The 27,399-nt window shown below is 26.6% G+C and overlaps 1 protein-coding gene across 1 annotated transcript; it reads right to left on the bottom strand.

Annotated features, from left to right (window-relative positions):
• Positions 1-1,095: 1,095 nt before the first annotated feature.
• LOC129960080 (programmed cell death protein 4-like) lies at positions 1,096-27,399 on the bottom strand. The gene is made up of 10 exons (XM_056073172.1): positions 26,915-27,399; positions 19,730-19,839; positions 14,396-14,509; positions 12,032-12,253; positions 11,835-11,932; positions 8,544-8,658; positions 7,520-7,627; positions 5,329-5,439; positions 4,299-4,438; positions 1,096-1,280 (listed from the first exon to the last, which is right to left on the bottom strand). The coding sequence occupies exons 1-10, from the start codon at positions 27,201-27,203 to the stop codon at positions 1,226-1,228; spliced, it is 1,362 nt and encodes a 453-aa protein (XP_055929147.1). The 5' UTR covers positions 27,204-27,399; the 3' UTR covers positions 1,096-1,225.

Here is a 27,399-nt window from a genome sequence, read left to right as displayed (position 1 = left end):
TCATATTTCAGAGTGAGTAAATGATTAAAAGAATTTTGTACTTCACAGGCAAATTCCTTTAATGCACATAAAAATTAACGATTATTATCATTTCTGGGGCATTTGAAAATTAAGGCGTACACTACTAAACAAATATTTCACTAAAGCCATTTCTATGTTGTAGTATACAATTCCATTTAGAGATAATATGAAAAAGAGTCTTGGATACAATCAATGCAGCAAAATGTCTATGAGTCTACGTCAATACAGCTTGTAGTTTGCAAAGCACATAATACAGATACATCAGAACAATGTGTTACTTTTAAATTTGAATTTACTAAAGTAAGCTTATGTTTTACATAGAAAAATCAAAATAATCAATGATTGTGATAAACAAGGATTATCAATTAAATACTAATTCAATTAATGTTACAAAAGCTACAAGATTGCACACTGCACTAAATATATGCAATGTTTTTCAACTATACAATGTATACCTAAACATAATCATGTTTTATTTGAAAATAAAAGAGAATGCAATTAATGGGTAATTTCCACAGTGAACACTGATAATTGATATTTAACTCATGTTTCCAACTGAAGTGCATTATAGATTTCGATGAACAATTAAATAAAACAATTATTTGGAATAATTTCTAGTCTTTGATTTAAAAACTAATCTAAAACAAATTGTAGTCCTCGATTTAAAAAATAATAATTTTGCAGTGATTTTCCGCTAACAAGGGTAAGTCTCTACAAGCATAATTTATTAATACAGAAAAATGCCCCAATCAATGATTTAATAATTTTTATAAAGCAAACTCGCAACTTAAAAACTTAAACATGCAGTGGACAAAAACACAAGGACCTTGAACCATAAAATGTAATTATAAAGAAAAAATAATTGTAAGAGTGTTGAACTAATCATTCATACATTTAACAATAGACAAAAGGCTTGGGCCTTCAAACATTAACATTTTAAATCACAATATTCTAATATACACTGAAATCACAATTTTTTGAAAACCCTGTGTGTAGACTGAAAATAACGAATTATTTGAATGAAAAAAAAAAAACCGTTGTAAGTAAAAAAAAAAAAAAAGCCATCACAAAAAATAAAACCCCACATTTCTCTATTTTTAAACATTACAAAACTGCTGCACATATATACAGAAAAGATAAGGATTTTCAAGAACTGTTGCTCATGCAATCAAAACCATATGGCATGCAAATGAATGTTTATAAATCAGTATGTTTTCACTGCTCCCCCGTCTCCTTCAGAAACAAATCGTTTGCGTCCCCTACAAAAATAGAAAAATGTATTTCATTATAAAAAATATAAAATAAATATTCTCCAAATGAAGAGGATTTACATTACAAATTTGAAATTCTCTATGAAATAAAATGACAAATATAATAGGATGGACATCCTTGTATTTCTTAATTAGTTAACCCTTCCATAATTAGAATGCTCTTCTAAATATTTCTAGTTGCCATTATTTTGAGAAATCAAACACATCAATAGGATTTATGATTAAATCTTTAATGAAACATATCGTCATTTCGGAAGCAACACCAACTATCACAATTTTCCAAATTTTTCTAAGAAGAAATAGAAACAATTTTTCTCGGTTAATAACAAATATAGTGTATTTTTTTTTCTCCTCAGTATATCATGTACGAATTCATGTTCACAACAAAAGTGGAAAAAAAAAAATTACTACATTCTTCTTCATTGGTTGCAAAAAAAAAAAAAATGTTGGCCTACAAAAAAAAATATGTTGGCACAATAAAAATAGGTAATGTTGCTTGTTAATCAACATATGCTATTTATTGCAAGCATTTTAACAAAACTTAAAAATACTTCCATAACAAATACATTACATAAATTTTCAAATTTGCAGATTGAAACAGCAAAGTACTTCTTAAAATTAAGAAAAAAATGAAAATTTCAAGAATGGCAGAATTATTTATATACTACACTATCGGAAGTAGAAATTTGATAGAATGAAGATTAAGAAACCAATACACTAAGCCACCAATAACTTCTCACTAATTAATTAAACATTAAAACACTATGCATGTTAAAGACTTAAAAACATTTATAATATGTACAGCATAGTGCATATTATGTAGTAGTACATACAGTAAATTTTGAATTTCTGATCATACATTTATTTTCTATTGATTCAATTACTTGCAATCTATTTCTAATCAACACACATGGAACCTTCAATTAAAAAAATATCTGCAAAATGCACGAGGGAATGGGATTAGGTCCGATTAGCAAAAATTGTTCTGCCTAAGGGTCATCTTGAGTACAAATATAAGAAGTCAGCATATAAGACTATGGTTTGTGGTGTGATATATTAAGAAAGGGTCTAGTCAACAATCCATCTACTGTTATGGGTACTGGTGTTTCAGTGGGCGGAAAATAGTCATGGAGTCTAATTCTTAGGAATCACAAAACCTAATTTTGTGATGCAAGTCATCTAAATTTTTACCAAATAAATGAAGGCTTGAGTAGTAACTATTTCTGATAATAGTACATTCTAGTACAATCGGAACAGCACTATGGACTGTTTTTCTTCATAAGAGACTGAACCGTATTTTTGAGTAAAAAACACCGATAATTTTTATATAATTCAATGGCAGGGGTTAAAGAGTGAAATACAGTAATCTCATTATCAAATTGCAAATACATCTTGTTTCATTAATTGAATTGAATTAGGTACCAATTCTGAGGTCACGGATGACAATACAGTCAAAAAGAACTTGCTAAAATAAGAAAATTTCAACCTATTTATATTGTGGATTTATATGGAATGTATTGAAAATACAACTAGTAATATAGTCAAACTTAATCTATCAAGTGACTCAAAAGGATACCAAAAAATGGATTCTTAGGATAAAGATTACAAAAAAAAAAGCATTATATCCTTATTAAACCTTTCACGATTAACTTTGCAGAATATCATACAATACAGTATAGCAACTAATGTTAAGAGTTATAATTCTTATTCACTCAGCTATAGTTAATCTTATCATACCTTTCACCATTATAGGCATTACAAGAGAAATTATTAAATTATAACTATAAAACATTGTTTTATCTTTTTCACAATTATTTGGAACTTTACTATATTAAGATATAGAACAAGAATTAAATACGTCGAAAATAAAATTATTGAATTATGCTGCTTTTCTCAGTTAAAATTATACCATCTTCTATTTGAGACACTTTAGTGTTTGTAGTAAGGTAACGGATATCAAAATTCCATTAACATGCATCTTATTTAATAAATCCCCATCTCTTGAAATAAATTTATACTGATGCTAGAGTTTAAGAAATTGATATTATAACAATCTATTATTTATATAAAATAATAATAACTACTCAAATTATGCAGAAATTTCTTTATTTGTCTTTTACTAAAACACAAAAGCATTATGGTCACATGCAGCAACCTTGAAATAATTTTAAAACCTTTAATACTTAAAAGAATAATCATTATGAATACACACATCTAAGCTGGATCTAAAATTAAAATTAGGACAAGAACTTGTAGTTTCTGTATTTTATTCGGATTTCAATGTAGTTTTCATTTTGTGATAAAACTAAGAAAACAAACTAATGTTCAATATCTATACTTTTAAGTCATAAAAATCCAAAATATTTCTCTTTCTTCCAAAAAAGAATGAGAGAAAAGAAAAGACACTTCATAAGCACATGTACAATTTGAATTTTTGGGCCATTAATTAAGACTTGAAAATGACACATCACAAGCCTACTATAAAAAGCTTTTCATTGTAGACAGTGTACAGAGCTAGTAGAAATTCACTCTAAAAAACATGCATAATACCTTAAGAGGAAGAAATTTGCTAATGGAGAAATGTGCAAAAATACTAATTTAGGTAGCAAGGTAAAACACACTTTATCATCCTTCATCGATTTTCAGACAGAAAGCACAATCATACTAATTTTGTGTTTCAGATAAATATTTAAGAAATAAGTTTTAGCCTCTGTTATAACTTTTAAACAAACATAACTTAGTTGCTTTACAAAGAAACATTTTTTTATTTGATTATTTAAAGCAATTATTTGTTACACACTTAATAAATTCCAGACAACGGTGAGAAAAAATCCATTCATCTATCTAGCACTTACTTATTTAAACATCATATATTTAAAAACTTATTTATAAAACCTACATAAAAGAAAATTACTAATTCATATTGTTTAAAGCATACTTAAGTTCAACAAAACTATTCTCTTTCAAAGGCGTATTTTATCTTTGAATAAAAATTAAAAATCTCACCTTGAAGGTAACTTCTTTACAATTTCTTCAGTCAGGAAACCAGCTTTGTTACATTTATCAACAAATTTCTCCAGAACAGAATATGCTGGAGGTACATCAATGCAGATATCAGGCATTTCCTCATATACACGAAAAAATCCCTGTTTAAGTAAAGTTTATAAATTCAATGTCCAAACTAAATATTTATAATAAATGATCAATCCTCTAATAAATAATCACATATATACACGAATTTTTACTAATTAACATACACGCTTTAGATTTGCATAAACTATTTTACAATTTTACACTCATAACAAGTACACAGCTCAACATTATATGACAAGTATAAACACAAAAAAGACTACTCATAAGCGAATGTTTTCGAATATATCTCAGTTCTACCTCTAAAGGGGCTCAAAAAAGCTTATTTTATGCTATTTGCAAGCACAGATTTCAATCACATATTGAAATCTTATATTGACATTTTTCTATATATGTTTTGCTTGCAAACACTGCAATCTTTTTTCCGCTTTAGATTTCTTTCCTAAGTTTAGTCATTTTTGCAGCAGATAGTGTGCACATTTATAAGGAAAATAAATCCAAAACTATTTAATTCTAGAATCATTTTAATTTTTTAGAATTTGGGGTATAAGAGTTGAGAAAGTCATTTAATACCAAAAAAGAATAAAATTTTAAAACTGTCATAAAATTTAAAAATAATTTTAGAAGTTTAGTATTAAACTCATAAGAAAATAAAAAAAGAAAATAAATGCTTAAACAGAAAACTAAAGTAATACATATCAAGTAAGTTATAGGTCTTACAACTTATAAGAGTATAAAAAAAACCCCATCACATAACTGAATTATTTAAAACCTAATAACATTAACGCATATTATGCTCATTACAACAAATATTTATGTTTTTAATGATAGAATGACGAAATAGAGTAAAATTACATTTAAAAAAAATAAAGAAAATGGATCTAAAATAACATGTCAGAATTACAATTTAAGTTAAAGTATTACATAACTAAAGGAATTAACCTACTCTAGTCATCTGATCAGGAGTAACAATGACACTGGAAGCCAAAACTTTAAAAAGGCTGCACATAAGATCCATGGAACTCTCCCGTATGTCTTCAATCACCATTATTAAGGCCTATGTAAGTAAATTAAGACGATAAATTATATATAAATTTGAATATTAATGTTTAAAATTACATGTAATATAGTTGACATTTTAGGTTAAGGAGAAATCAAATTAGTATATTACAGAAATATCATAGACAGTGAGCAAGAAACTCCATAAAAGATAATGATACACCTTCACATAGGAGTTCAGATTTAGACCTGATTTTTTAGCAGAGATATTGCATCACAAAACATCAAAATACACGACATAGTGTGAACAAATAAATAAGCTACAGTAAGTGCCACAAGTATCAATAAAAATGCAATAAATTTTAACAGCAAATTAGATACAAAATTCAGAATACATATTTAAGATGCCAAATAAAAAGGCTTGCAGTTTAAAAAAGTATTTTAGGTTTGTAGAATTTCAAAGTAAGTAACCTTTAATATTTAAAACACAATAATCATATTCAAGAATGAATAGAAGCTTTTACATTCTAAATATTTTAACCCTTATTGGAAAGAAAGTTTTAAACGTAAATAGCGCCTAGAATATATATAACTCCCTGCTACAACCTTACTAGACATTACTGGAATTAACTCCACCTCTTATCTGTATCCTCCCCCCCACACACAAACAAACAGAGTATACCAAGAAAAGTTCCCATTGCATCTGCATCCACTTTTGCCCACATTATTAACCCTTAACTGGGGACGTGCGGTCTGTGAGACCGCTAGCGATGGATTTTCGGTCACCCCTATTCTAATTTTTAGCTCAATTGAATGGATTGACCCTGTAGCTTCCTGTTTTGTAACCTTGAATACACATGCACTTTTTCAACAGATTTCAGCGAATACTTTTTAAAATAATATAGTTACTTCTTCGAGCGCAGTCTCTAAGACCGCATCTTCCTGTTAGTGTCCCAATAATAAACAAGGCTTAGCAGATTACGCTAAAACTTGGACCCCGAAATATCATCCAATTTAATGATCCTATTATGAAGCAGTGCTCCAGACACTTTTAAATGAAGCAGTAAATGATTTTAGTGATAAGGATAATAGTACGGAAGAGTTTTTTCGATGAAAGTTCGCATTCAACCGATTCTGATATGTATGTTCAAATATAATCAATATATATATATATATATATATATATATATATATATATAAGAGAGAGAGAGAGAGAGAGAGAGAGAGAGAGAGAGAGAGAATTTATAGGTTGATTTTTATACTAGTTCCTGTATGTTCAAAATGCCCAAGAAAACCGTGCTATGAAAGTCACACAAGCCGCTAAAAAAGGGCCAATTTACCCACGGTCAATGTTTTTTATTTTTCCTATAATTGTTAAATTTTACATTATATTGTCTTCTATATACCTTCATATACTGTAAAAATAAATATCATTTAAAAAGAAGAAACTAATATGTTTTTTCAAGAATATTATTTATTGTAACATGAGAAGAAAATATATGTCCCAACGCATTTACTTTTTTCAATGATAATATATATTTTGAAAAATTTCTAAAACATATCTATATATCAAGAAAAATATCTACAGAATATATTAGCAGTTTTTCATACTAATGCATTCATTAGAAAATTTAATTTGAGTGTAAATAAAATACGGTCTCGTAGACCGCACCTCCCCAGTTAAGGGTTAAGAATGAAACAATTACTTTCAAATTAGAATCAGTTTTTAGAACTTAACAAATGACAAATTTTTTCCAGTCACAGAATAATGAGGTGCACAAATGTTCTGTATAATCCTAAATTTTTATAAAAAGTTACAAATATGTTACAGCTTTTAAAATGCCAAAATTCTACGATTCTACGTTAATACCCGACATAAGTATATGCCAAAATACATCAAGATTAAAAAAAATTTAATAAATCAAATAATTAAGAGATATCAAAGATGAATTTACTACTATAAAAGAGTCATATGATTTATTTTCAAAATTTTATCTATTTTCTTAATTCATTCATAGACAGTAGAAAATTATGAACTCCTTATTTCACACACATATAATTTTAATGAGTTATAGGCAAATTCATTCCCCAAATATTTCTGTTGTGCTAAATTGTTAATAAAAATATGGAGTCCTTACTTCATACACTAGTTCATGATGAAAATGGGGCACTTCAAGCTCTTGAATACAACGACAAGCTTCAACACTATCTCCAGAACACAAATATTCTTTCAGAAGCAAATGCATCTAAAGAATTGAATTTAAAAAAAATTATAAAAGATTAGTAAGATTTGTATCCCAAACGGTTAAAATATTTCGAAAAATATGCAAACAAACAGCATTTTTTATCTAACTCAATTTTATCAGTAAACACGGAAAATAAGCAAAAAGTTCTTAAAATCAGTTAAACAGACAGTGACAAATTTGTTTCACTTTATGTTACAATATGTAATTAAGCAATGATATGTAACTAGCCTCATGCAGAAAGTGACAAATTTTAAGAATTTTCACTAATAACATCAATTTTCAAACACTGTTGTACACATACTTTCAATCTTCTCAGTGCATTTAGTAACTTTTCTAGTTACACAACTTCTAAAAATACGTCAGAAATATTTCAAAGTGCAAAATCATTTTAACTGTCCTTCATCCTGATGTAAATGTATTAAATATCCCTACGGTTTTTTAAATGTTATCTTATAAACTAGAACAATTACCTTAGAAATGTATAAGCTAAAAATAAGTAAATACATAAAGATATTGATACATTAGAAATTAAGCTTTAAAAAAACGAAATTTGAAAGTGTTTGTGGGTCTACTGCTTCTAATGATTTAAAGGAAAAACTGCCGGCGTCCTCGCATAGGGTAGCGCGTCTTCCTCGTGATCTGGGTATCCTGGGTTCGAGTCCCGGTTTGGGCATGGTTGTTCTTCCGTTGTTCTATCTGTGAGATGTGTGAATGTGCCCTCTGTAAAAAAGGGTTGTGCAAGCGAATGAGTGAGTAGCAAAGTCATACTCTTGGCCCTAGTTGGCGCTATTATAAAAACAAGAGACGCTCTCTCACCAGCTTAAATCGCTGTCTTCATAACAGCGGGCTTGTCCATGGCAAGTGCCATAAGAAACAACAACAACAACAAAGGAAAATAAATAAGATAAAAACTAACCTGATTAATCAAATATTTAACAGGTCGCATTCCACCACCAACTCCCCAAACATTATCCAATCGTACCAAACCATGTTTCATACTCAGAAGAGCATCTGCATGCTCTAAGGCAGCTCTGAAATAAAAGACAGTAAAATATTTTCATAATTCATATTTAAAAACTTAAATCAACAATTTTTAAATAGCTTCTGAGAAAATGCATACGTCTAATTACAAGTTAATAATAAATTTTTCATAACTGCAAATAAAATAAAGTAAATACCCAATCAAATAATAAGTAATAATGGAATTATAAAACATAATGCATACGTCAAACTAAATCTACATGCAAAATTTTATAATTATTATGCAATACACACAAAAAAAACTTACGAGCGGGGGAGCACATTCAAATACAAGCATTGCAAAGGAACAGAACAAAAGTTAACTTCTATTGCCCCCCCCCAAACAGTGCCTACGGAAATTTAAAATATAGTAGAAACTTAGAAACTCTACATATTGAACTTCCACATTTCATGGAAAAAAATTCGACATACAAAAAAATGTACTGCAAATATCTCATCATATTCTTACTAAACAAATCTATGCGTAGATAATTCCTTAGAGCTGAAGATCTTTAAAAATAAAACTATAAAACATATTTTAAAAATGTACAAATATGTATATGATTTGCAAACTTGCTTGCAATTTTCTAAATCCATATTACTCATCTCTTCCAACACTTTCCAAATTTTTCATTGTCAAGTTTAGTTTAGTTATATTAACGTCCCGTTTGAAGCAACACTAGGGCTATTTTGGGACGGACCTCGTAATTTTGAACCGCGGTCAGATGACGAGGACGACACTTGAGCTGGCACCCCCCTCTCCACACCACACCAGCGGGAGGACGTTTGGTCAGGACGGATTTAACGTGCAACAGACCCCCTTACACGACGGTTATTCGGTGGAATCGGGTCTCGAACCTGAAACCCTCCGGTTCCGAAGCCAAGACCTTACCACCAGGCCACCGCAGCCTCCATTTCATTGTCAAATCATTATTTTTTCAAATTGTTTATATAATATTACCCAAAATTTCATATTTATTTGTCCCCTTTATATGTTAAATCGATTTCTACATCTTTTACAAAGCTGGACCTTTTCATAATTTCCATTTTGGATCCATATTGATTAATAGAAGTCTAAAAATAAACTGAATTTAAAGTAAAGATTTTTGTTTTTAATTAGGAAAGGGAATTTGTAAAACAGATGCTAAGATTAATATATAGCTCACAACAAAATATTTATTGCTTTCTCATAAAAAAATAATAATAATCTAGTCTGGCGTTTTATCTATAAAAGTAAAAAAGAATGAATGTCTTTTATTAATTATTACTTAATATATACTCCTTTCTTACTATTAGAAATCCAAAGAAAAGCACATTTTATTTACAATGTGCATGCGATCTTTCAAGCAAAAATTCTTCTTCACATATAAAAATTTTAGTTCAAGCATAGATTTCCTTCCTGAAAAAAGTTCAACTTACAGAGATTTTCGATTTTTGGAAGTTCAATACACAAGGAATCAATTATATTTTCTTTGAATGATAAAAATAAATGTATTCACTTATTATTGTGTTAATCGACTAATAATGTTTGTGCTCTGATAACAATATAAACTGATGCTACAATCTTTCCATCCATATTCTGAATAAGAGGAGTAAATATTATTTTTCTAATAAATGAGTTTGTATTCTTGAACCAGTCATAAATCAGCATTTGAACCTTTATAACATTGTAAATTCATCTAGTTCTCAGGATCATATATTTTGAAAATCTTCATTCGCCCTAGTACATCAAAATTTGTCGTATGCACTCTCAATATTCACTAGTAAATAGGTAAATCTGCTCTTTTTTTTTTTTTTTTTTTTTTTTCAGGATTTTACCAAGATGTGCAATTCATAAGATTTTACACACCATTTTTTTTTTTCGTATGTCTTTTTATTATCTAAAGAAAATCTTCATTATTTCACAGTCAAAAGTATTTTAAAGTAACTAACAACAACAATTAAAAGTACCCCTATACAAATATACAAGACCCCCCCCCCCAAAAAAAAAAGGATTACAGCTTATGGAAGTACTTATGAAGAGGCTTGCGACAGATTTATGGGTTCCCAAAACATAAGATCGGTTAAATAATATCGTGTTTCAACAGCCAAATGAATTTAGCTTTGACACAAAACTTAAGATTGCAAACACTTACTAATTAATGGATCAAGAATGAGAATCTTGCTGAGTTTAGCTTAATAATAATTAATCATATATATAATTTCGATGGGTAAAATAAGGGACAATTACGTATATATGACAAATTACTAATTCAAAAATTATATTTCCAGAACTAGAAGAATTTTTGAACCTTTCCATCTATCTGCAAGTAAGAGCTGACTTAAATATTTGTAGCAAAATGATAATACATTTTTTTGAATAGAAAAGTCAGCATTCAATAAAAAATCCAATACAATCATTCTTTTTTCTAAGTTGAATGTTTAATGCTACAAACAAGAATATTAAATTCATGTCAGTTTTTTTTTTTTTTTGCTTCTTTATCTCATATAAAATGCAAATATGTTTGTAGAAAGTCCAATCAAAGCCATGTCATACTACAAATGATTTACTTTAAATGAAATTCAACATTTTCTATGCTTCAGCAATATTCCTTATACAGGAATGATTAATCTCAGTTATCATTACATATTAATAAATAATTTCAAAACTTAAAAAATCCAATAATTGCCTTAAAACTAATAGTAGGTTTTCTCAAAGTTTTGTTTATTATTAGTTTAAAAGCAAAGGATTCATCCTCACCATATTTCCTGATTTCTTTATGAAATACTGATAAATAAATTTTAACTAAATAAAAGTATTTATATCTTCTCTAAAAGCAATTGCTCATAATGATAAAAATAGAATGAAATTTGATGGATATGCTCATCTAAAGAGAAAAATTTACAATGATGTGTCAAATTTCTACCGAAGTACATGCCTGAATAACTCAAGATTTATATTTAACAATAAATGTAATGTTTTTTTTGTAAGCCATACAAATAATAAAGAAACGATCAACATTTAGTTAAATGTACAGATGAAAAGAAAATGTGCAAATCTATTCATAAAAATGAAAAAAAAAATGAAACATACAAATAAAATTGAGCAAAGCTAAATATCAGCAGGCATTAACTAGAAGGAAGTTTTTGCATAAAACTGGTACTTATAAAAAAAACCTCAATAAGAACCTAAAAGCTAATAAAATACCTGGCATGTTCACATTCCACTTTCCCTTTATAATTCTGTACAAATTTTGGAGGTAAGCAGTCATCAGCAACAGCACGTGCAATGAAGTTTCCTAGAACCTTTAAAATTTAGAGGATGTGAGGTATATGAAAATCAAATTTTATATTTACAAGTAACAAACTCACTTTTAAATCACTTATAAATAAAAACTAGCTTACAGTAGCAGCATCTGGTGTATCGAGTACAAGATCAGGAAGATCAATCAGCAACTGATCAAATCCAGCTGCAATGTCCTCTTGTAAAAGTATCTGGCCATACATATCAGAGATTAAAACAGAAGTCATTTCACGGTGAGAGGGTTTACGTTCCATGGCAAGACTAACTGCCATTCCAATCAATTGTGGTCTCAATTTACCCAAGTTTAACTCTTCAAGGCAAACCTAGAAAAAGAAACAACTATTCAATCCTTCTTTTATGACTAATTCAAGTCTATAGAGTACAAAACAAATCAGTCCTCATAAAAATTGAAATTAGATGTTGCAGTTGGTAAAAAGAAGTACACTTGAGTTGGTCCATTTTGTATTTAAGAATTTTAAACCAATATATATATATATATATATATATATATATATATATATATATATATATATATATATATATATATATATATATATATTCTTTATATTAAATTATTTTACCAATTTTAAAGTAATATTTTAGGAAATATTTCAAGCTAAAAAAACTGCTGACTCTTGTACAAAATTGCAATAATGATTGGTTCATACGCAAAGTAAAATTCCAAAAACTGCAGCATAAAATTTCATGCAATACTGCTTTAGTAACTTAAATATAACTGCCTAATATAGAATCTGACATGTAATGAAAATAGCATTCAAGATCATATAAAATCATTAACTATTTTCTCAAAAGACACATCTCAAAACTATTTCCATTCCCTTGCTTATTTTATATTCAGCATATCATCTCAATAAGGAAATTAATTCTTTCTCAACTTGATTTTAATTTTATGATAGATTAATGTTTCATTCAATGCTCACAGAGTGAAATATTATTCTATATTAAAAGATGCTCTTTTTATGAACAATTTCAAACCTTACTCAGTCTTTGCTTCTTCTAATAATATATAAAATGTATGTAAAAAAAGCTAGAAACAACTTAGAAAGAAACAAATGAGGTTAAAACTATCAGAATACATTATAAATAAAAAAATATGAAAAATTATGTATAAGGAATGTTAACATACTGGATTTTCCTAAAGCATACTTAATTCAATGGTTACTTTTTTAATTAAAAAAAAATAAGTAAAAAAATTTAATTTTATACAAGTTTAAATGTTATAAAATAAAACAAATGTCATTTCCTATGCCATATAGAATTTCGTTTACAAACATTGAGAAGTATAAAGAAGATGAGTGATAATTAAATAGTTAATTTTTATTGATTAAAAACTTTCAATTTACATACATAATACTGCACAAGCAGAAAAAAAAGACAGCTCCAAAGATTTAACTAGAACACCAAATTTAAAATGGCCAAAACACAGGTAAAATATTAAAATAAGATAATTATATTGAAAAATGTTATCCTAAAAACTTTTAAGGTTTCCTTTACTTAAAAATTTATTCAAAATTTGACTACATTGTAATAACAATCAATGCAGATTGAAATTCGCTATTGAAAATGACCGCCTTCAGATATCAACACATATTTAAATTGCTATTCAATTGTTTAACTAAATTTTTTATAATTCATTTAAAATTGTTGATAATTAATGGAAATAAAAACAACTTGCTATAGTTTTTAAAAATTGTTTGAGACAATTAATGAATTTTCAGTCTGATTGATTTTGATTATATTTGGTTTTTGCTGCAGTAAATGTCATTTCCCTCAGTTCTTAATATTTTAGTACTGCCATCTTAATTAAAGTGAAATAAGCAATTCACAGACATAATGCTGCAAAATTTTTTACTTTTATTATAAATTTTTCATATAATTTTTTTTTTTTCGATTTTCTTTTAAATCTGAATAAAACAGCATTTTGAAAGCAGATTAGAAAGATAACCTGAATTCTATTTTTATTTCCCATGACAAAATTTATGCAAAATTCATTCATAATTTCTTTAATTCTTTAAATATCACTATTAATGGTAATAACATTGAAAATTCAAGTAAAATGCCTAGAGAAAAGGAAATGAACAAATTCACCAAAGTAGTACTACAAAATTTAAGTCCCGATACAGTGGAGAAAAAGTCGTCATTAAAATAAAATAATACTTTCCTTTTATTATAAAAGACTGCCAATTCAGTTTTTGTAAACTGCAATTTATGAAACAGGCAGATGAAAATACACTTGAACAATCATTTCAATCAGCAAATGAAATAAGCTTTGAGATTTCTTCCATTATTAACAATATGTAGGTAATATTCCTTAAGAATCCTGGGAAAGCAGCCTCTCATACACAAGGCTAATATGAAAATAATCCAGAGGTAGCACTTGATCAGAAACAAAACATCCAATCAAAATTTACATGGAAAATATTAACATTAAAATGTTTACTAACAATAACTTCTTGGGTATCACCATGTTCAAAGTATTCATGAATTATAGGATCCACAGTTTTATCGAGATCTTCAGGTGTCAATTCAGGTGCTATAGCCTCAAACTCACAGTCATCCTGACAAGAAAACATAAATAATTAAGACACAAAACAAATTTACATTATTAACACAAAAATTAAAGGAAAAATAAGTTTTAAAACTGTTATACACCATTTCTCTGGGAGTTTTTTTATAAACCAAAACAGGAAAATTTATTCTGTTACATCAATAAATTATCACAAAATAATTTATCCAAGAGCATGATATCATAAAATCAATAAATCTCTAACATATATACTACTCATCAATTAATTGCACATTAAACATTATACATAAAAGATCAAATTAATTTGCTAAGGATGAATAATATTCAGTGCTGCACATGAGTTTGTTACATATTTACATCCATGCATCAATACAGAATAATCAAAAAGGAAATGCGCAAATTGTATTTTTATGTGTATATTTCCATCAATAAGCATATTTTAATACTGTCCAAAATAAATTATATTCAATCATCATCACTATTTATTTATTTTTACTTTTTTTTTTTTTACAAAAAATTACATCTCTTAACACAATTGCTTCATTCTGCTCCAATAACACTGGCCAACAAATTCAAAGTTTTGTTTGCTTCAGAAAGGAAATATGCAAATTTTTAAAGATTTATAAATGTATTGAGTTTGAAAATGACAATGGAAATTTCAGATTAATTCAGGTTTACCAAATATATACATTATCATTAAAATAAAATTACTAACATATATACAATGCAATATAGACTAATTACAGAAAAGGAACTATAGATTTTTTTTATTATGAAAAAATAATGTACCCCATCAAAAATGCAATAGGATATCTGTTGCATGTCCAATGTTTCATTTATTTATTTTTTCTTTTATGAATTTACATATATTTCATGCGTAGTATTCTAGCAGTAGTCTGCTAACATTTACAGACTCCAATTCTCCATACCAAAATAGACAAGACAGAAACATTTGCTATGCTTACTGTTCACAGAACCATAATGGGAAAATTCAATGAGAAAATGTAAAAAAATGCCTTTGCAAAGACCTAATTTCATGGAACAACTTTTTCTTTCAGACACTGAAAAAGATTCTGTGCACCACGGCATAACAAGTATAGAGCTTATATTCCATTTTGAACAACAAGTTTATATTCACATTACAGTTCATAGGTGATCCCTACAGGTAGACTGATATTTCATCATTGAAAAGCAAACATGAATTTTTCATAAATGTAACAAATCATTAAAATTATTCACTTAATTTTCACTGGATAGTTGACTAAATACACTCCATTACTTTTAAATTGGTGAATACAAAAGTAAATCTCTTTTTGTTCAGTACCCTCAAATTAGTAATATTTGGCTTCTTTGATTTCCAAAGTTTTTTGGCTGCATTTCAGCATAATTATGAATGAAATATGTAGTATCCACATCAAGCAAACCTAAGCCTTTTTTTTTTTTTTTAAATCCCAGAAAAAGAATTGTATTATAAAAAAAAAAATATCTTCATTTACAAAATCTACATCAAATTCAGATATTAAATATAGCTAAAAAATAGCAATTAATTTACTAATCAAAGGAAAAGCATTACTAAGATATTTTTTAAAATATGAACTTGAAGTAAACTGAAAATTTCCCAAAATCATTACCTTTCAATACATTAAAACAAATTCAGAAACATAATAAGATAAATTTTACAAGCAATTTTCTAATACTAATTTCTAAATATGAATAAGATAGTGTATCAACCTTTTGAATACCATTTTATAATACCAAAACTATAATTTCAAAATTATGGTAGTCAAAAAATATGATATGCCAACAATCTATCTATACTTATATAAAGCTCAATGTGTGTGTGTGTGTTGGCGCTCTACAGGCCAGACGGTTTGACCTACAGCTACCAAATTTGGTACATGTATACCTAAGAGGTCGGGAATGTGCACCTGGGGTCCCCTTTTTGAATTTTTGATAAGAATTTTAATTATTAATAAAAAACTAACTTTCCCGCCAAAAAAATCTTCCATTTTCCCCACCGCCAAATGAGTAAGGCTTCAGTTCCCCCCCCCCCACTCCAATGAGGCTAGGGTTAACATTTTTCCGCCGATTATTTAAAATGATTCTGTTTATTCTCTTAATGTTTTATGCATTTAAAATTAAACATTGTTAATTAATCGATCTTTCAGATTCATTCTGAAGCACTTTTGAATTAAAATAACACAGAATAAAGGAAATTAAAAATTTCTAATCTGCATAGCATTACCCCAACTGGCGTAAAAAAAATTCTCGCATTTGCGTTACCGTAACTGGCGTTGAAAATTCACGCATGCGCATTGTGTTCTGATTGTTGACAATATTATCAACGGATGATTCTTGATTTAAATTATTTTTAGGTTAGTTGTATACTTTTGTAATTAAATTGTATTTATGTTAGTTATATATATATATATATATATATATATATATATATATATATATATATATATATATATATATATATATATATATATATATATATATATATATATATATATGCTTATAGATTTAAGTACATCGTTTTTTAAGTAGTTTTTTTTTTAATGTTTTCGACCGATTATTTTAAACGATTCATTTTATTTTCTTAGTGTTTGATGCATTTAAAATTAAACATTGTTAATTAATCGATCTGCTTATGATGAATCTGCTCAATTTTGTTGACAAATTCTTGAGATATTACATAAATTAAGAAAAATATTCTTTAGTGCCCATAAAGTTTAAACGCTCAGTGACTGTTATTAGTAATCATATTATTAAAAAAAATGCTTTGTTTCAGTAAAAAAATATTATTATATTAATTGCAGATTAATCATTTACACTTTAATTTAAAGCATAAATTCAACGAGAAGTAACAGAAAATTAGAGACATACATATTACGTTATGACTGAAGGCCTTTATAATATTATGAGTGAATTATATGACTATCAAAATTTGAAGTTTTAAAATATTTTGATGAAGAAGCTATTAAAGTAGGGATTGCATAAAATATTTAATTATTAAAATTTTAACGAACTTTAAGATTGCCGAACCGACTGGTTGCCAAAGACGGCTAGTTTATAATAAAATTAATACTGAATACATATCTACCAATGTGGTGATATTCGGAAGCGAATTCATTTTTCATTGCAGTGCAAATGGAAATATACAATTCAGTTTCCATTATAGCAATTTAAAGGATTATGTATTATATATATATATATATATATATATATATATATATATATATATATATACTGAATAAGCAGAAAATAAACATGTTTAGTCAACATGATATGATGAGTCAACAGACATACAAATGCAAAATGTTTTCATTGTTGCTGTTTATTTGTTCGTCGGTCGAGTGACAATATGAAGACTATAGCATCACCTAATTTGTGAAATAAATTATACAGTATAAATGAATTTACAAAATAAAATCATATGAATGCAATAACTTTTGAGCCAAATATTAAAATTTTAGATTGACATACTTTTTTGCTATCAAAAGATTAATTTATTACCTAAAATGGCAACATTTCAATTTACAACATTAGGCCCAATAAAAATTCAATTAATGTTATTTATATAGAAAAAATGGACTATAATATTTATGTTTACATATGTTTATGTACCAATGTTATTTAAACAATAAAAAATAGCAATGAAACTATTTGTTTCCCAACTCTCTCTGTCCTTATCAATGCTAAAATATTTATTGGATTTGATTCTAATAAGTTATGATGAGTTATTTATGAGTAAATAAAATGCAAACCAAAAGTTAATTGCATAGTTATTCATTAAAAGCATTTGCAACATCCGGCATTATTAAGCACTGATTTTTATGCATAAAATGGCTATAGTGATCAATGGCTTGAGCAACAGAATCATACAGATTTTATTTTATTAGAAAAAGAAATAAAAATAAAGAAACAAAAAAAATTAGACATTTCAAATTTTACATAATAGGCTAAAATTCAGAATAAGGAATACAACCAATACTTAAACAAACTACCTTGTTACAAATAATAACTAAAGTTCAGGACATGCTCTCTCAACTTAGAATGAAAATACACTTCGACTTGATGATAAAAAAAATCACAAATGTTAAATATCATATGAGTGCTCCTTTTTTTTTTTTTTTAAGTATCTTTGAATCATTTATGTATCAACCACTAATTCTCTAAATGGTTTGAGATGCAGAATGATACAGCCTAACTAAATTTTATCATCAGTAAAAACAGCTAATTTTAATAAATACATGAAAAATGAATTTGATTGTCTTGAGTTTCATTTCAGTTGAATGTTCATATTTCATTATGAAAGATTTTTAAAAAGAGTGAAGGACAAACCAATACAGTTACAGAAAACATTCTTCTTGAAATTTTTTTTTTTACAAAAAAGAACAGTAATTAAACTCATATATCCCATTCTAATAAACATGACTGAAGGTACATATAAAGGAGAAAAGCCTAGCATAAATTATTGGAAATTAATTTTTAATTAAATCTAGAAGAAATAACAGAACAAAGATATTTATAGGAACATTTCACATTCGACAGCATTTCAAAACTAAAATGAGTTCAGCAATATGAAAAAGAAATGAAGAATTTGAAATGGTTCAAACAGGTATAATTTTTTTTAACAATTCAGTTAAATATTTTAATTTAAAGTTTCTACATTTAGATGCCTTTTTCAATTCAAAAATATTTTTAATACATTTTAACCCTTTATTTACCAAATTATGTTGCCATCAATTTTTCAACTTCATTTTTGCACTAGTAGTTAAGTTTTCTTGCAGAAAACTCCCAGGGAACCCAAGAAAAATATTTTAATTAATAGAAAATATATTAATTAATTTAATTATTAAATATTTTTAATTCCTACTTTTAGCTTATATTAACTTCTTGCTATTTGGATTATATTCTCCGTGTTCTTTAGAATACCATCAGTAAAAATTGTCATATTATGAAGATATAAGCCAGATTTAAATGGTATTTTTAAGTACTGTCAGTAAATAAAGGGTTAAAATGACCAAAATATTAATTGAAAATGCAGATAAAAACACCTGCATTAAATATAACATTGAATTCTGTTTTGCTTGACATTAAGAAGTTTTAATTGTTATGCAATAAGGATCCATTCCCATATATAAAAAATATTACACCTTACTCAAGACTAGTGCATAAGCTAAGATTTAAGGTCTATAGAAATTTAAAGCTAGAATTTCTTTGTTATTTACTTTAAGTACCATACCTGATTTTCGAAATCATAGTTTGGATCACGAACATCAGATATAATTTCATCATGTTCCATCATCAGCTCACTTCCTGGCTTTCCCCATGTCCCTTTGCCACCAGCACCTCCTGATTAAAACTAAAAGCTTAGAATTTGAACAGACAGTAACAATGCACATATCTTTAGAATGACATTTAGATAATAATTACTATACATAACTGAATAGTTTACTGAAAAAAAAAAATCTGACAACAAACCAACAACTGTTTGCATCAAACACCACTAAATAGGACAACACCAATATTCAAACAAATTTAAGGTTACAAAAAAAACAAGTAAGTGAAAAGATAAATTAAAAAGATCTCAATAAAACATGCAACTGAAAATAAAGCATAGTTACAGTAATGATTTGTAGTTCATATTTCAAATAATCAAACCATTAAGATCATACAAAATCATATAATTAAAATTAAATAGAATCAAAATTGCCAAGGGGGAAAAAATCCAAATGATTAAAAACTTTTAAAAATGAAAAAATAAAAAGGAATAATAATAGCTGCTCAATTTAAAATATATATTAATACATATCCTTGATAGAAATCTGTCATTTTAGTAAAAGTCTGAAACTTTTGAAAGAAATTCTTTCAATACAACAGTTAAACTAAAAGAAATTTTGTTAAGTACAAAATAACAATCATGATTATATAAAAGTAAATAAATTATCATAAATAATGCATTTAAAATTATACTTAACTATATTCTTTGAATCACATTTATCCTTAATGGTATTTCGATTCCAAATTATAACAAAAATAAAAAGTGCACTGAAAATTAAATTTAAATACTCTGCATTCCTCAATACAAACATAGAATAACATATAAAAAAATATTCACATCTCAACCAGATTTAGTCCATGAATTACATTTTTATTAGTTACCATTACGGTTGTGCAAAACTTCCGTATCACATTTTTAAAATTTAGTTTTGATGGTATTTATATATTAAAACAAAACAAAAAAATTAATGTAGTAACAATTATCAAGCTGCAATATATCAAACAAAAAAATGTTAGTTGATTTGAAGGGGAGGGAACAATTTCTAGGTTAGTTACTGTGGGAAAAGATGTATTAGTATTTCAAAATAAATAATAGTAAAAAAAACTAATAAAAAATAAAAGATGCACTATTTAGGCCACAAGCTTTCACTGCTTATTTTAATGTGCAACTAACTAGATTTTCAATCTGGGATATACTAAAGTCAGGAAATATAATCTAGAACCCTGATTTAGGAATATTGGATGTAATCTAATAAATTAATTTTAAACATACACATTTCATTTGTTCGTGAAAATTTTTCCAAAAAAAAAAAAAAAAGGCTATAAAAATGCAAAAACATTTTGCTATCTTCATGAATTTTTACTAGAATTGATACAATCACATTGGCCATGTTTGGCAAACATTCCATACATAGCAAAGGCTGGGAAAAATTCTTCATAATTCAGCTTTTACACAATTAAATACAGAATTTTTTTTATGAACTATTCAATGTTAGGTTAAAAAAAAAATGAAACAATCTAAAACAGCAATCTCAATTCAGAATACTTTTTAAATCCAACTCGAATAGTCAAAAACTGGAACTATTCCTAAAGGTATAGTCAACAGAAGGAAAAACACTATTTTCTCTGGCTAAATTATTGTGATCATATTCCATGTATGAACGTGAATTCATTTTCGCCTCTTAATTATAATGCATAAATTTCCTTTACATTTATTGATATTTTATTTAAAACTGTATATAACTCATGTTAAAAAATTCGAGTCAATCCTGGATAGTACAAATTCAGGACACTTACTTAATCCATAATAAATAGTTAAATTTTGGAACAGTCCTGGTTAATATGGGACATGGTTATTTTAAATTTTACAAAATACTAATTTCAAAATAGGAAAGAGTTAGAAAGAATGGGATAGATGTGTTTATGCCTAAATAAAATATTAAATCAATTTCTAGATTATCCATTAGATAGAGCAGCTATAGCCTCTTGTTTAATCCTAATTGTTACACTAACTACAATATTATTTGTGTTTAAAACAAAAAAAAACCTTATTTTTATGCCTACAAATTCTTATTTTTTCAATGATTTTTTTCCCAGTCGTATTATTTATAAAACAAAAATATTTTAAATGTATAATAAACTCAAAAATATATTGTTGGTAAACTAATAGTCAAATTAAGCTTAAATGCAATATGCTTTATATGAAATGCATTTTAAAAGAAAATTCTGCAGTGGAAGGATTGGGACATGCCCTATTACTTTTCAACACATTTTCTAAATAATTAACTATGCTAAAAATTCAAGTTTTTAATTTTTTTTAATGTTATATATTAAAACTTGTCGGGTTGCTACAACGCAAGCTGATGATTTTAAATTCATAAAAATATATAAATTAGTATACATTATAATGTTATGCAAGATTTATTATATATATATATATATATATATATAGCATAATAATGTACAACAACAAAAAAACATGACTTCTACTGACTAAAACAAAAAGCATAAAGTAAAATTCCAACTCATTTTCAAAAATTTACTTAAGAATACAAGTTCTATAAGCATTTATTCTTTATGTTTGTTAATATCTGTCATATAAAATATGAATACACACTGTAAATCAATCTGTATCATTTCACATTAATAAAAAATATTTTCTATCTAAAATCATGTTTATCACTTAATTTTAGTTTTGGGAAATGTACCGAAAATATAATAAAGTCATAAGCAGTATAATAAATATTAAGTTATGAAAAAAATGAAACTAAATTATGAAATTATTTATTAAAACTTTTGTTGCTCTAAATTAAAAAGGTTGCTAATGCCTAATTATTTTTTAACTTAAAAATGCCATGGATATGGGAGAAAAAAAGAATACAGAAAGATAAAAATATATTAAATAACATATTGTAATCAGTGGAAATTGTTGCAAAAGAAAAAAATGTTTGAAATGCAGCAGCAATTAAGATTTCAAAATTAGTTCTTGTTTGGGATATACAAAACCATAAATCACTGAACGAAAAGGACATCAAAATAAAATATTTATTGATTTTAATTTTCTCAAACCTTGTCCTATTCCTTCCTCGTGCAAGGGAGGTGTGGGAAAAAAATGTTACAATTTTTAAATGTGCAAATAAAAGGTAGTTGTTTTATTTAGCTGTTTTTTGTACTTTTTAAAAGTAAATTACAGAACATACTATTAGATTTTTACAAACTGCACTCATGGTAATTTTAAAACAGTGGATTTTTTTTTTTTTTTTTTTTTTTTTTTTTTTGTGAAATCTGCCCCCACTTTTTCTAACTCTTCCCTAACTGTTCAAAATTTAATTTTTAAAAATTATACCAGATAAAATTTTCACTTGGAAACAAATATTTAAATACTGATTTGCTCTATCAAGCAATTTTCCAGGAAAACTAAATCCGATTTAAAAATAGAATTAGAATAATAATAAAATGAATTTTTAAAATATATGAACTGTAGGCAGATACACATTACAAACTAGAGATTTTTTTCTAAAATTATAATGCTAGAGTATATATTCAAATTTACTTAACATGGTAAAATTAGTTTGATAAAATGAAAAGCTCTCGTTAAAATCTCTATTAAGATTTTTACATTGCCTGAAAACATTTTATGTACAGTGCCATGCAATGAAGAAGCATTACAATCAATTTATTTTTAGTCCTAAGTTTTTTTTCTAACCATTTAAAACAAATAATATTTATTATTATAACCAAACAGGCAAAAAAATATCTCAGAAAGAAATCAAAAATCCTTTCTGAAGCAGCTACAAAAAACTAAAACTGCATCAGTTTTAACACAGCAATTTTGTCACACACTATCTTTTTTTTTAAAGCAACAGCATGAAAAAGGCTCTTTATAAAATAAAAATAACATACTGGATTTGTATTAATGCACAACTACAACCGAATATTTTTTTAATCATTCAATTTACAAAATAATAAATACTAATAAAGATTTGTACCATTACAACAAGCAGCTGAATAGTTCAATGTAGATATTATTTACAAAAAATCAAATTAACAACTATGCAACACAAAAATTAAATAGCATCTACCTTTCAGGGTTCTAACTGGAAGTAAATAAATTGGAGACTCAAAAATTCTTGCGTTTCAATTATGTAAGATATTGGAAAATAAAACAACCTCTGATAGCATAAGATTATGTAATAAGTGAAGAATTCAAAATAAGTATATTTTATTAAATTTAAATATTTTCTTCTCAATATGCTCTAATCATTTAACTGGCTAAAACTCAAGATCAAGAATTTAAAAAATTAAACACCTATGATTTCTTAACATAAGAAAAGGAAACAATACAAAATATCACAAAATTAATAAGTCTGAAAAATTACAAAAAATGTATCCCAAGTCTAAAAATTCTACATTTTAAGATAGTTAAGGATTTCTTTTTTATTATTATGTTCCATATGTTTAGTCTAGGAACACTGAAACCTTTGGATTTAATATAGTTCCATCCTAACCAGTGATATAAGTCTGACCTGAAAATTTAAGCTTTTATAACATGCAGTTCATAAAAATAAAAATTCTATTAGATCTTAAGAATTGGCAGCATTTTGTACAATAAGGTGTTTCACATTAACTTTATTCATAATGAACATTTTATGTTAAAAAAACATTTACTCAGCATCCTGGTTTTTTTCCTTGCATATTAAATTAATGAAAACTGATTGAATCCCAAAATATTAACATAATATTAAAAATAAAAGGCAGAGGCAGATAGGAATTGAAAAACAATAGATAATTAGTTCATTGGCTGGCTTTTTAGAACATATTTCAAAGGACACAAGCAAAGACAGGAAACAAAGTTCATTAACACTTTCCATAAGGTTTTTATGACAATACACAACATTTAAACAGCCAATTCGACACAAAATGCTTACAATTTTTCTCTTTTTCCTCCCCTATTCCATAGGTTTTACAACAGATTTTTCTCGCAGATACATGCTTTGAAAACAATTTCCAATATGATTTATTTTTATGGTATAAAACAGCTCCGATTTTAAAAATTATACTACCTTTAATAAAAAATAAAAAAAAAAACCATGACAGTTTATAGAATTGAAATTATAAGTATGTATGAACACTGTTCATTTAATGTTTATTTTTTCATTTAATAATGGAAACTTTAAAAGATGGAACATTCTGAAAGATCAACCGATTTTTATAATACTCCAAAATTTGGTATCTCCCTTTCACAATTATTTATTTAATAGATACGAATCATGAAAAGTTAAAATGATGTTATATTTTAGAAACTCATTTTTTCTTTTCACAGGTATGGTCAAAATTACCAGATTGTAAATATATTACTTCACCCTTATCAACACATTTATATGTCACTGGTAGATTTTTATCTATTCAGCTTTTTAAAAAATTATTTAAATGGAAAATATCCATGTCTTTCAAAATCAACAAATATTAAGTTATACAAAAGTACTTCCATTGAATTTTAATCTTTTTAAAGATAATGCAATAATAATACGAATCAGCATGATGATAAATTTACACAAAAAGGTAGCCACTACATAACTGATTCAAGATATATTCTTTTATGTTTCATATCATAATCCATTTATTTTCATAATTTGAATGTATTAATTAGACAATCAGCACACCACAGACAACCAGAATATATCAAATTTTTAAAAGATATGTATTATATAAAGAGAAAAATTAATGATTTTTTAGTAGCAATATTGAAATAAGCACCGAGCCAGCACTTGAAAACTACACAATAAACACATACCTGTTTGCAACCATTTTGGCTTGTGTTATTAGAATAAAATTATTACTATTTAACTAAAGCAGAATTAAAGTAGCATTATCATTGTTTGAAATATTAAATTTATCACACCATATGGCTAGTAAAATCAAGATTAGATTATTTTTAAAATGAAAATTTTTAAATTTAATAATAAATATTAGAAAATTAAATTTTAAATTGATTTAACATAAAATAATTATATATCAAAATTAATATTATATTAAAGAAAAGTATTCTGTGTAACATTGATATTTATTCCCTAGGTAATTATTTGGAATACACAAAGTTGCAACAACTTTTTTTTCCCATTTATGCTTGTTAATTTTTTTTTTTTTTAATCTTTAACAAATTTCATTTTCAATTAAAAATATTTAAAAATAAAAATGCAATTTTTAATTTCATTTTCAATTAAAAATATTTAAAAATAAAAATGCAATTTTTAGAAGAAAGCACATAAAACTTTTAACAAATCATTAATTAAATATGTTTTACAAATTCATACGTAATAAAAATATTCACATTCCTTCAATCCCATTGCCAAATTTCAGACATCATAATAAATAAAATGATTTTAAATAAAGAAATATCTTTTTTTAAAAATATATCAAGCTGAAATAAAATGCAAGAATCCATCCAATTCTCCTGTTAGTTATTGTTTTATGACACATGAACTAGAATATGCTACACTGCGACAGTTTTATATAATATATATGATATGTAACAAAGATAAACAATAAATATGCATTTTAATAAATTATTAAATATAAATAAGTGTTCACTGCATATGTACAAAAGGATAATTTAAGAAACATTTTAATGAGTACTATTCTGGTTGATTAATTAGTTTAACTTCAAAATAAATAAGAATTATTAAACTGTTTGCAATTTTGTTTAAAGCGGAGATTAAGCGTCTGAAAAATCCGTTGAAATATCCGTCAAATATTTTGATAATCAGCTTTTTTTTCCCCTTTCTCCCCTTCAGCTAGATAACTCAACTATCGCAACAGAAAATCAACACCTGAGTCGATGTTTAATCAGCAGTTTTATATGTATCTCGTAAAAAAAAAGAAAAAAAAATGCTTCCCAAATCCATCCATATGGAAGACAATCAATTTATCGACGAATATCTACTTAATAAGCAACGTAATGAAAATAATGCAAATAAAAATTATTTACATTTTCCACTCAATCTATTGAAATACTTATTTAATTATTCAAATAATAATAAAGATAATTTTAAATTCATAACAATACTTTCTACGCAACAAAAATAATCAATTTATTAAGTCTGGCTTCAAATAGATAAGAAACAAACAACAAAATGTATTTATTTACCTTTTTTGGGAAGTCCTCGTCCAAACCCATTCCTAGACCTACGACTGTTTTTCGTGTACCGTAAATAAGACCCATTCACATTAACAACATTACCAACATTTTCTTCATTGCCAAGAGATTTGGATGGTCGTTTGGCTTTTCGTTTCAATCGATTGTCCAATGATTCTTCTAAAGGGGAAGGATTATTATTTTCAATAATAATTTTCTGCGATGATCCATTCTGGATTCCGATATTACTGCCCAGTCCGTCGTCAGCAAAGTTAAGGCTGGAGTGAGTATCGGAAGCCATTGAATACTGCTACTTACAAGACAACCGATAAGGATCAAAGAACTAAAATATTATCCGTAAAAGTATAAATTTTCAAATCTGCAATAACAATATAAATTATTCTACAATAAAATAACAAAATTGTATGATAAAGTATTGTTCTAGAAGTATTGATAGATGAGTATCAGAAGATTAGATCGCACTTACCGTTGACAAA

This window comes from Argiope bruennichi, chromosome X2, assembly GCF_947563725.1.
Source record: "Argiope bruennichi chromosome X2, qqArgBrue1.1, whole genome shotgun sequence".
Lineage (NCBI taxonomy): Eukaryota > Metazoa > Arthropoda > Arachnida > Araneae > Araneidae > Argiope > Argiope bruennichi.
The sequence above is the reverse complement of the archived record's forward strand: the minus strand, read 5'-3'. Positions and strand labels throughout refer to the sequence as shown.